The sequence below is a fragment of the Neodiprion pinetum genome, chromosome 2, assembly GCF_021155775.2.
Source record: "Neodiprion pinetum isolate iyNeoPine1 chromosome 2, iyNeoPine1.2, whole genome shotgun sequence".
Lineage (NCBI taxonomy): Eukaryota > Metazoa > Arthropoda > Insecta > Hymenoptera > Diprionidae > Neodiprion > Neodiprion pinetum.
This window is the reverse complement of record NC_060233.1, coordinates 3163531-3175853: the sequence shown is the minus strand read 5'-3', so window position 1 is coordinate 3175853 and position 12323 is coordinate 3163531. Positions and strand designations below refer to the sequence as shown.

The following is a 12323-nucleotide window of genomic DNA, read 5'->3' as shown; positions in this document are numbered from 1 at the left end:
GTGCCGGGGTCGGTTAAAACCAGGATGGGATTGCATTACCAGAAAGATCGACTCCCAGGCCATCCAACGGACCGGAAGCGGCATGTTACCATCCACCTTGAAGTAGTCAGAGGCGTAGAGCTCGTTGTCCGTTCCAAAGTCCGAGATCTTTATGTGGTAAGCTTTTCCCACAAGGCAGTTCCTGCAACCAGGAGAGATTGATATTAGTCTACGGTTATCCCTTATACAATCACGCTCACGCTGCTATTATATGAGGTAAATAAATATCGAATTCCTCGGACAAGCTCGGAACGTTATAGTCGCCTTTTCCGAACTGTGGTTGAGGCTTCGAAAAAGTTTGAATAACATGCGTCACAGGTTCTCTGAATCTTCATAAAATACAAAAAACGACGAGTTAGGCAGTTCGAATGGAATGAATGAGGAGCTTTAAGGGAGGGTATTTTGTTATTAGTTGCAATAAAAAAATTCCAAAATGTTCTTGAAACTATAAATAATAAAGCCCTCGAACTTAAATTGCTCTGTGTTCAAAAAAAAAAAAAAAAAGTACTCCTAAAAATAAGTATGATTGGAGACTGTCCAAGCTATATCTCCCCCTCCGTTAACGTAGATCTATATACCTAACCATTCCGGGCAGTGATAACAGATACCGGATAAAGTTTGTAACTTGAGTAGGAGAGCGGCGGACAAAGTTAATGATACATCGTCCCGACGAAGCTCGGTACTTGGTTTCTGGGTACAGGATACGTTACCCATACATACAGTTCCTTCATACACCATCGGACCTGATCGAGTCCAGGGCGCGTTATTGAATTGCTGGAATCAATTAATTTTGCCAAGCGAACAAAGCTCCAATTCGGAGGTACAGCCTCGGTAATTAGTGGGGCTTTATCGATCATCGAAATTGGCTGGCTACACCGGTCTCTCTGTGTGCCTCCGCCATGCTTTACTCTCGGCACCCTCTCGCAGAACTCGGCGATGCTTTGCTCCGTTTCCGGCTCTGCCTTGACGCTTTGCTTTGGCTTTGGCTCCGGCGTTAGCTTTGGGCTTTGCTTGGCTCGCGGACTTTGACACGGTATTCCGACGAATGGCACTGCTCTCAGGTCACCCTCAGCGCTCATCATTTCGTATCTGGCAAAGTCCGCGGCCCAGATGCACGGTAAAGAGGATCTACAAATATACATTTCGTAACGACGATTTCTGGGTCAACTTGCAGGTTTCCGGAGCAAAACGCGGTGCAATAAATTTATCCAAAAGATGAAAAGGGACCGTTCGAATACCTGAAGCCACATTGATTGAGGATAATTGAAATTCAAACGTAATCGTCGCGTTTTTACCGCCCGTATACAAGTTTCCCTCAGGGTTTCCTAATCGTGAGATAAGCGAGATAAAAGACCGGCGAGAAACCAGGTCCCGCATAAAGGTGGCGTGTATAGGCATGCGGTTCGCGATAAATTCCCACTTAACAAGGTGAATTGTTTATGGATCGGTGCGAGTATCGTACACTTGGGGACAATGAATCTGAGACGGCTAATTTTTTACACTAGACAGTTATGTTGGCAACACAGAAAAACCTACAGCGCCACAGTCGGCCGAGCGAGAAACAAACTCAATCTCAATAAACGTAACATAATCTATGACCGTCGAATCTAACCTTAGAATACGTGTCAATCCAACAAGTCATTATCCCCGCGGTATTCTAAGGTTAGATTCGACGGTCATGGGTTATGTTATACTTATTGAGATTGAGTTTGTTTCGCGCTCGGCCGACTGTGGCGCTGTAGGTTTTTCTGTGTTGCCAACATAACTGTCTAGTGTAAAAAATTAGCCTTATCAGATTCATTGTCCCCAAGTGTACATCTGTATCGGGAGAGCTTCGCCTGTGGGCGGTTGGATATGTACGAGAAGACTGGTCGGCGTTGCAGCTTTTCAGCGTCCTTGCGACCGTCGAAAACAGTAGTAAAGAAACCGTTCATTCCTCCACTTTGGAAGACCCTCGGGCAATTTTCACCGAGTAGTTCGACGTCGCTCCGTGGCGTACTTTCAGGTGGCATAAATGCATAATTAGCCACCCTGTTCGCCTGCACGTGTGGCATTATAAATATAAGTGCGAATTGCATACTCGGACTGGACCTTGACTATAGCCTCGAGCATTATATAAGGGGTAACGCTGAATTCAGGGGCTCAAATATTCATACGAATGCATAATGAACGAGTCGTAGGTATAGTCGGTATTCAGGCACGGTGACGTGGGGGGGGGGGAGGCGGAGGATTTGTAACGGCGGTCCTGCAGAGGTAGGCAAATGGTCCAGTGAGATGCAGCGGAAAGCTGGTAGAGAGAGAAAGAGACAGAGAGAGAGAGAGAGAGAGAGAGAGAGAGAGAGAGAGAGTGAGGGGGTCCTCGGTTCTCCTCTACGTTTGTAACCAAAGTCGAAACAAAGGCTCGGCTCCCGGCTCAAGATCCATTCCGACGAACTCCGCAGCTTCGGGCAGCTCGAGGGTTTCGACCTCTCGACGATGCGGTCTGAAAAGTCACGTTTTTCCCAGTTTTGAGCTTTCAGTTATTCACCGTTGTCAGCGGCGGTTAGATTTTATAAATAATTTGATAGCGAAAAAAGTTTAGAGAATACTAAACCTGATGAAAATGTTCACGCGTTGAATAGTAAAATGTTTTGAAAGTACTTGGCGTGTAATTTATTACATGATTTATCTTGTAAATTTGACAAAATATATTAGAAGTCACGTAATAAATTAGATATAGTTCACTGTATTGATGATTATATGATTTTCGATCTGGTACGTCTGATGTATGTTTATCTTATCTTATCTTATCTTATAAGAAGGAAGACGAGGCAATCAAACGTTTTGAACTTCTATTTAGTATTTTTAGCGAAGAATGTCCTTTTTCTTTATGACCAATCTCATTGGGTTTCTTGAGCACTCGAAAGTTTCGATTCACAAGTCGAAATTTCTTGTCGCACTAAAACTTAGAAAGCGAAGTAAAAGATAGAGATACAGCGAAATTTCTCAATCGGTGTATTAAAGGGGACAAATTCAACTTCATTTTAATTTTTTAGAAAATTTTTTGCCATTTTTTGTTGGACCCGTTACGCACTTGTGATTAGAAACCTCGAAAAATCGATGCTTCTCTTATGAGAAAAAGTAAGGTTTTCTATGGATGAGTAAATATTGAGGGGATAAAAAAAGAATTTTGTTTTGAATTACTTCGAACCAGTTTGAGGGTTGCGACCATTCGATGCGTGAATATAACACAGATCTAACGTTAGAAGAGTTTATATAATCGGAGTGCTAAATCCCAAATGAACTCGTCCCACATTATATTCAATAACCAAACCGACAGGCGTAAAATGTATGAAGGGGGGGACAGGGAGGGGCATTGAAATTTAGTTGAAACCATATTAAACCTAAGCCCCCGTGTAATTACCGCGCTCTGACAAACGGCTTTAATTATACCAACGGTTCATATTTAATAACTCTTGTCCTTACGACCATACACATGGTAGGTATGCAGGGCGTTCATTTGTGCGGTTCAAAAAAGCATTTTTAACCATCCGTAATCCCCCAAGTGTGCCCCAATTATAGGCGTAATACAATTTTCATAAATCGATCTCGAAATTTTCCCTCTCCTGAAAACGGATGATTGAATAAAAGAAGCTAATTCATACTGCACTCGATATTTCGCACACTTTCCACACTGAGAGAAATTTTTAGTTCCGGTTACCGCTCAGTCCTTGACTATTTTCATTTTTTTACCACAATCGAAAAATATAGTTCTAGGTAGAAAATGAAAATTAGTTTTCTAGCTGTTACCGGAGAGTCTAGTATCCGTTACTATTCTTTCTCATTACGATCACTGTTGCTAGATTTTCTTGTAGCTGTTGCGAAAATTTAACGCTTGTGCAACGATAAATTGACGTTAAAGCCTTGTTTAACTAAAAAAGTAGAGTAAGCCGAAGAAACTGATTTTATGTTGCAATTATTAAAAAAAGATCGACGATAGCGCAAAATGGTTAGGCGTACCTCGTTTTTCGTAATCTCAACAATATACAAACAGTTTTTTTTAAAGATACCCGTTTTACTGAATTTTTCTAGGTACTATAACAAATGAAATTTTTCTCAGTTCAAGTGAAAATTTCTGCTGCTACGAACCTTCACAAAAATCGGAACATTTCGTATTGTTTTTTTACCAAATTGCAAGCATGGCATAGTTTTTCGCAACGGATTGTTAATTGTCATGAAAATCTACAATTATCTATAAGAACTATATGCATATTTACAATTTCGTAAGAAATGTCAAAATTTCCTAAAAAATTCGTAGAAAATTGTAGAAATGATTTTCACCAGCGTTTTAATCCATTTTTCGAGTTAATTAGACAGTCTTGTTTCATGAAGCGAGTGAAACGTAACTTCCTGATTTCTGATTATTTCGATACAATCTCCGTCCACGGTTATCGACCATTGCCTGCTGGTTGCGGTGCTGCAGGGTGTTCGTCGGTATCGATTTCACTCCGAAACCAGAGTATAGGCGCATTTCAATAACTGAAATCTTGTACTACGGCGGGGGAAGGTCGTGTATGTCGTGTCTACCGTTGGGTATAGGTACTGACCATCTGGCTCGCATAAGTAGGTACGCGTCCACAGACACTGAACAATTCTCCACGATCATGTCGTACATACCTAAGTAGGTAGATACGTGTAGACGTACAAACGTGTAGACGTATAAACGTGAACGTTCCCGCGGACAAGAATTAGGTATATATGTATGTAACGATGGTCGAGATCAAAGGATTTGTTATACACAATTCGAGAATCTCTAAGAATGACCAAAAATAATTATAATCGATTTTCGATTAAAAACCCTCTCGGACAATTTCCATTGAATCGATTATTTTTCCCCCGATTAATCGAGTATGATCGATTAGTTTTCAAACTCGATCAATCGACCGATAGCCACTAAGCTGAAAATAATCGATGCATCGATCAATCGAATCCAAAAAAATAATCGAACACAACTCGATTGAATCGGTTAAAGTTAATCGATTAATCGATTATCTCGTATTTCTTTAAAAACGGTGCATATGAAACCAAAATTTCGTAAATTTCAATACGTAGTCTCAACAGTGGAAAAGTTTTTTGATAATTTCTAGTTTCATTAAAAATATTGTTCAATTTCAGATGAAAATGTTCATTCATCTCTTTCACTAATTACATCAAATAGTTATTTAGTAAATAAGAACATGATAACAATCGATACTTTAATTACATAAATTGATGTTTATTTTACCTCGTTAATATGGGAGTAAAAAAAAAAAAGAAAACCGATTGTGAGGAAAAACAATCGATTCGGTCGATTAATCGAGTTTAAAAAATAATCGATCTAATCGATCATCGCTTATTTTTGGTCATTCTTAATTTGTCCGTTAGCCATTCGCTCTTGTATTTTATACACCGTGCAGATGAAGGATAAAAGAACAAAACAGTTTGCGGCTACCACGACCAGCATAAACGGGAGCGCAAATATTTGCCATGTGTAATTATAACTTCGCAGGCCTCATTGTCAATATGTGACGTATATCGTTATTACTATTACTATTATTATTATTTGTATAGACCAAATGGCAGCGGAGGTCTAATTGCCACGGGTGATTCGAGCTACCGGTGAATTTATTCCCAGAAGAGTACGAGCGAGGTCGGTAGGGCGATGTGTGTTCGGACAGTCGGCAGAAGTGCTAAGGCCTAACGAATTGACGGCGCTGATTTCCCCGTGGATCCCTCGTATCGTTCGATTTCCTCCACCACTTCGTCTTATACTCCTCCTGTTTTACACCCACGGCAAAGCGAACCGAACCGAACCGAATCAAACCGATACGAACGAACGTTTGTTTTCGGCTTATGGAAATACACTCCAGGGTAAAATAATATTCGATTTGATGTACCAAAAATTAATACTTTTATCGGCATTGATGCGAAGCGGTGAGTTCCGCCTCTCTGACATTCAAACCTCACCCCTACCTTCCATATTCCCTCCTTGATTCCTACGAATCTCAAAACGGCGAGGGTGTCTACTTTTTTTGGCGACCGTGAAATCGAGGAAAACACAAGTAAAAGGATCGCAAGTAAAAACTTCTCTCATTGCCAGTGGATTCGATAAGTTCGATCCGATAATAATGACGTAGGTTAAAGAAGAGAGAAAGAGATCAAAAACAAAAACTGGTAATGGAATAGGAAAAAAAAAACATGGCTTATATCGACTCACCTCGTCGCCAGATCCCGGTGTACGAAGTTAAGATTCTCCAGGTAACGCATCCCCGAAGCTATTTGGGCTGCCATGTAGATGAGACAGTTGAAACTGCGTGAAAAGAGGTGAAAAAAATGAATTAAACAATAACAATTATTTATTATTATTAATTTATTCGATATACGTTTATTTCAGTTTTTTCGAATATCCCGATTCGACGCGAAGTTCTAACGTGTTTCCAATTAATTATTTCGCCGTTTGATACTCGCCTAGCTGTGGCTAAATACACCTGTGTCAGTTTATAACGAATACCGTACGCGGGAGTATCAATAGTTTTCAATATTTCAAAGGGTATGATATTGGAACAGAGATATAGGGGAGAAAAAAGGTCGAGGAATTTTTATTTAATCAACTGAGTACTGGTATAGGTATATCATATGTATAATATTTGTTTCATCGCAGTGAAGCCGTTAGTTTCCGGTATACCGGTTATCATTATATGCGTGTGCATCGTGCGAATTCTCTCCAATTAGCGAACCAAAACGAAAAATGGAATATAAAAAACCGAAAGAGAGAGGGGGGGGGGGGGGGGGGTAAAGGGAGAAGGAAAAAATACGTATTCGTGCATCGAACTTTACACGAGTTTTCACTCTGCTCTGTACGCACATAACACACACATATATATATATATATGTATTTGTATATAGGTATGCACGCATGTACATACCTATAATGTATGATAAATACTTGCCGTTGAAAGGGAAAAGTAAATACGGACAAATTTAATTGAAATGGCAGAAACGGGAGTGTAAAACAAGAAGTGAGAACAAAAAAAAAAAAAAATAATACCAGCGTTAGAATTTGAAATGACTTGATTTTCACTGAACCGAAAACTCAAACTGAATCATCGGATATGCTCGTTCATATGTACAAATTTCCATACAGGATTTATTATGGAATATACGTGGAATAAGTCTGTAACTCTTCGTAAATGCAGACGGGGGGAAGGGGGGGGGGGGGGGGGGAGGGTACCGACGAAGATCTGATTTTTGCAGGTAAAATCTACTCGAGGGTTCAGGGATGAAGAGAGAGAGAGAGAGAGAGAGAGGGAGAGAGGGAGAGAGAGAGAGAGCGATACTAGGGAGAAAGAAAAAACGAGAAAACGAGCAGAGGTAGGCAGGGTAATAAAATTGGTTGGAAAATCCATTTTGAGGGAAACTTTTTCTTCAATACATGACTGTACGTGTACGTAAACGCGCGTATGCATACGTGCGCACACATATTTTTATATTCTATATATGTACGAGTATAATATATGAACTGTGCGCGTACAACGTTTCGAGTGGATAACGCTGTTTGCCGGGAGTTCACACAGAGGGGGAAGGAATAAAAGTCTTTTGTTCGCGCGTTTCCTTTCTTTACGTTTTCTCTTTTCTCATTTTTTTTTTTTTTTTTTACCTTCTTATTATTATTTTTTTATTTATTTATTTTTTTCACCTCTCTCAGGTATTCAATTGTATTGATTTTTTTTTTTTAATTTCATCCCTTGTACGCGTATTTCTTATTACCCAGATCTTCAGATTCCCGTCTTTGTTCACATTCGTACGTCATATAAGTTTTTTTTTTAAAATTTTTTTTGTTGTATTTTATTCATCGGCCTCATTCCCGTATGGTTATATTTCACCGGTTTAATACCGCATCGAAACTTTTACACCGTGTAGACATAAATCAGTTGGGTTTCCCTCGATGTCCGTTTAATGGGAAAGTTTCACGGTCAGATATTAAGGGGAATTTTTAAAGGTGGAAAATTGGACGACGAGCCTATCATTCGTAGAAAAATCTTTATTTTACTTACCTGAGCGTCTTCACTCCCATCGGCATCGAATGAGCGTCTTCGGCCGTGATGTGGGTCTTCAAAAATTGGCAAAGATCACCGTGATCCAGGTATTCCATAACCACGCAGAAAGGCTCCTCCCTGCAACAGGCACCGAGGACTCTGGCGATGTTTCGATCCTCGAGGGCTGCGAGGATCCTTACGTCACGCTGAAAGTCGAGCCTGCGAAAAGTCAACGCTGTGCATTGAGTAAAATTTCATTGCTTGCTGCATTCGGAGAATGGAGTTTTCGAATTTATCAAATATGGTGAAATTATTCCTTTTACCGTTCGTAAAAGTGTTGTTTCATCCAAGAAAACAACGAAAATAGTCACCAGAACAACAGTTTGTGTTGCCGATTGAAACCAAATTTATTCGACTTGACGAAATATTTTTTCGCCGCATTTGATAGACAGTAATAATTGCTAAATTCGATTAATTTGCTTTTGTAAAAAATAAAAATAAAAAACGTTAGAATATTGGATGACAGAACAGGAGAGTTTTCATTATTTTAACCCCTTCGTCAATTTTGATAGTTTGTTTGATTTCACATCAGCCATTTTGGATTTAGAAATCATCAAATTCTGACTTCGGATTCTTGATTAGCGACTCCAAAAACCCCCCGATCAACAAAATTCAGGTCAAAACATTGAGTTGAAAAATGTGTGACTGAAAGGGTTAAATGTTCTATAATTACAGTAAAAGCTCTTTTCGAATTGTCGATTGTATCTCAACTTGTGTTGTATGTAAATTTTTTCTCAAACATTTATATGAGATGCTACGCTGTTTCATTCGTGTTCGCCGACTTTTCTTTCTTCTCTTTTCCCAACTTTTGATACCATGGGATGCGGTAGCGATTCAGCGTTCTAGGTACTCATCGTTAACAAAGTTTCGAGCTCACGAAAACCAGATCAGTTATAATACCTCGTCAGTTTGCAAGACGGTTCTTATAATAACACCGACTCACTTAAGGGGTGGTCGAGTACTTAGGCCCAGGACTTGTCGGAGCTTATTGCGAGTGTCGCTACGACGATACCAGATGTGTATAAGGATACTTTCGCCGTATTGCCGAAAGGGGGGAGGGGGGGGGGGGGGGAGGGGTAGGGTGAATAAGGGTGAGGGGCAGAAGCCGGGCAAGCTGGAAGTAATGGCTGTCTCGCGTGATAACTTAATAACTGTGTTGTCGGGAAAAGTACACGGTATCGATTCACCTTGTACACCAGCTAGACGAACCGCCGTCCTTCCTAGGTAAGGCATATATGGATTCTATTTGAGTTAGAGACGTACACTGGCAGCGATAACCGCACTTAGGCTACTACGCTTCTATATTGTATGCGTGATGTGCCTATAAATTGGACGTCGTTACGCATAAATTGTCGCAAAGATGATCATGGGACATGATTGTGTTTCGTGGCACATGTGCTTTAACCTTTGTTATGTATTTATTACAATACAAGAAGAAACGGAACTTTGTACAGTTAGCGTAGCGTCTATCTTAGCTTTACCAATCCAGTGTTGCCAACCTATCACACGAATATTTCTTTAAATGGCGCTACAATAATTCTTTATATTTATCATTTTCAGGAGTGATGTTTGACGGTATTGAAACTCAATAAATACAGGACATACGTAATATATTTCGTGTCTTCGTTTTACAACGTGGTAAATTTTCCTTGAAATATATTATGATGATTACCGAACTAGGTAACAAAGACAGATTTATATCCTACAATCTGAATTATAAGTATAAAGATACTAGGAACTTTTACCCGTACAATTGCAGACGCTATCTAATTGGTGCATATTTTCTCAGTAACCTCAAAATTGGTTAATTCTTAGTCTATTTCTTCGATTTTACAGACCATTTTTAGAGATTTAAATATCAGTCTTGAGATTTCGTCGGAGACCTTCAGATGTTCTTCATATTCGAGCCTAAACGACAATATTTATGCATATAAGAACAGAATTTTTCTTTTTTCATTGAACAGACTCTTAATTTCTACAGATCTAAAGAAATTTCTTTAGGGTTGGTAGCGCTGCACTGATGGCGTCAGTAACGACAACATGACTCCAAAAAAAAAAAAGAAGACCATAGAACAAAAACTGTCTAGAGGATCAACTCAATCTATGTCTTAAGTCTACCTTTATAGTTAGCCACTCTCTCATTGGCTTATTATATTTCCAAAAGAGACAAAACGAACATCATAACCGACAAATAATACCTACAAGCCTGTTAATTTTCAATCTTCTGCTTCCGCAGTTTTGATTATGCATGAATGCTTGTAACGAAGGACACTTTGTATTCGGTCGCTTGGATCTTATCTTGTCTCAATATCCCTGTATACTTATCCATAAACGCGTAATTCGATGACATTTGAGTCTTAGTCTTTTTTCTCTCGCTATAAACGTCGAGTACCTACGGGGTATGATAAACCGTTAAACTTTGTCATTACGACCCCTTCCCCGTTTCACCCTCCGCGCAAGTTTTGTTCGACCCGCATGTGGGCCGAAAAGGGCTTTCACCCTCGTTTTACATTGCAAATTTTGACCCGCACCATACCGGACATCGAGTAGGCACTATATTGAATGGAAAAACGCGCGAACTTGCCGCTGCAGAATAATTGTTCACTTATTTTTACCGCTTGGTTTGGTACATAACACGTATTAACAACCGCGTTGTTGAAAATTCATTTCAAACCGTCAATTGATCTTGCATACGATGAATTGAACAAACCAGCAGGACTCTAACACTAAAGAACTTTCCTGCATTTTGAACATTTTCGGTTTTTTAACACTCGGAACACTGCAGATTGCGAAGTTTGGTTGTTTTACAAATTACACCTGAAATAAAATCCACCACCGTTTAAAAGTTCCGAGTGGTAGGCATGATCGTAGGATTCCGATTCTTGCCATACGTACCTTGAAGATGGAAAACTCTTTGTGATTTCGGTGAGAATCCTTCGAGCTGTGCTCTTTTCGCAAAGGAATATAAGGAGCACGATCTCGGAACAGAGGGTGCTCTGTTATTTTTAATATAGTAGGTACGAAGCGAGTTCAGTGATGGTGGAGGATCGAGGGTTGGCCTGCGGGACGTGATACCGACTATGACACATAAAACACCCTTATCTCCCGTGTCAGCAATGCCGAGGCGAGGCGAGGCGAGGCGTTGCGTTCGTTTGCGTATAAACCTGCACGCAGGGTAGCAAACGCGTGTCTACATCCCCCAGGTTCTATAATCTCGCCAAAAGCAAACAGCTCACGTCAGAGACCCGCGAGGTGTTGCGGACACAACGGAAGCAGCTGATGTAGGCGCACGGAGTCCCGACTTTCCGATAAGCGATTGAAAAAAAAAAGAGTAGCATGGGGCGGGGTTGGAGTTCCGAATTTGAAAACATCCGGAAGCGTCTGATTCCGATTTATTTTCTGGCGAAACTTGAAGTGAAGAAATCAAACTTTGAAGAAACGACAAAGTTGCGAATGGTCGGAAACCCGACGGTTCAAAGTTCCGAAACGCAAGATTACGAAAATTCAAGTTACGATAGAGCAAAGTTCCGGAAAGTAAGAAAAACTCGAAAAATAAAGTTTCGATAGAGTGAAATTCCGAAAATTAAAATATACACACTCAGCGTAGTTTACTCGATGAGTGGGTGTGAAAAATCAGAAAAACCGAAAATCAGAATGACCAGGAAAAACAAAGGAAGATCAAAGTGGTGAAATTTCACCGAGCCAGAAATTCACGGACCTGAAAATCTTCGATCATTCGGAACTTTGATGTTTCAGATTTTTAAATCTTCTTATTTTCGCACCTTCGGAACTTTGACTTGTCTGAGTTACACTATTCTGGTATTTTACCTTTTTGGAACTTTGAGCCTCGGGTTTCAGATCATTCGAAACTTTGAAGTTTCGTCAAAATTTGATTGCTTTACCGTAAGTTTCGCTACCGGAAAATTCGGAATTCGGCGTTTTTAGAACTTTTCAAATTCGGAATTTCAACCCCGCGCCAGTACGAGAACTAAACCAACTATTTTCGAGCGACGTAATTAATCGCGAAAAATCATTCTCCTAAATTCTACGTCTTTTGCGGATTATAAAGATGCTGGACGTGTTTAAAAAGTACAAAGATCACATACGTCGCAGAGAATAGTTGGTACAAGGTATTCGATCCCGCGTCATCGCGACCGTATTATTATAGAG

At 40.0% G+C, this 12323-nt stretch overlaps 1 protein-coding gene across 4 annotated transcripts in view; it reads right to left on the bottom strand.

The window, feature by feature from the left end:
• Positions 1–12323, bottom strand: part of LOC124211547 (discoidin domain-containing receptor 2) — a 95796-nt gene that overhangs the window by 4858 nt on the left and 78615 nt on the right. For all 4 annotated transcript variants that reach the window (XM_046610716.2, XM_069133435.1, XM_046610717.2 and 1 more), the window contains 3 exons: positions 8112–8312; positions 6275–6367; positions 40–181 (listed from right to left, as the gene is read on the bottom strand). In XM_046610716.2, coding sequence (XP_046466672.1) covers positions 40–181; positions 6275–6367; positions 8112–8312 — 436 coding nt within the window. The remainder of the gene's footprint in view (positions 1–39; positions 182–6274; positions 6368–8111; positions 8313–12323) is intronic.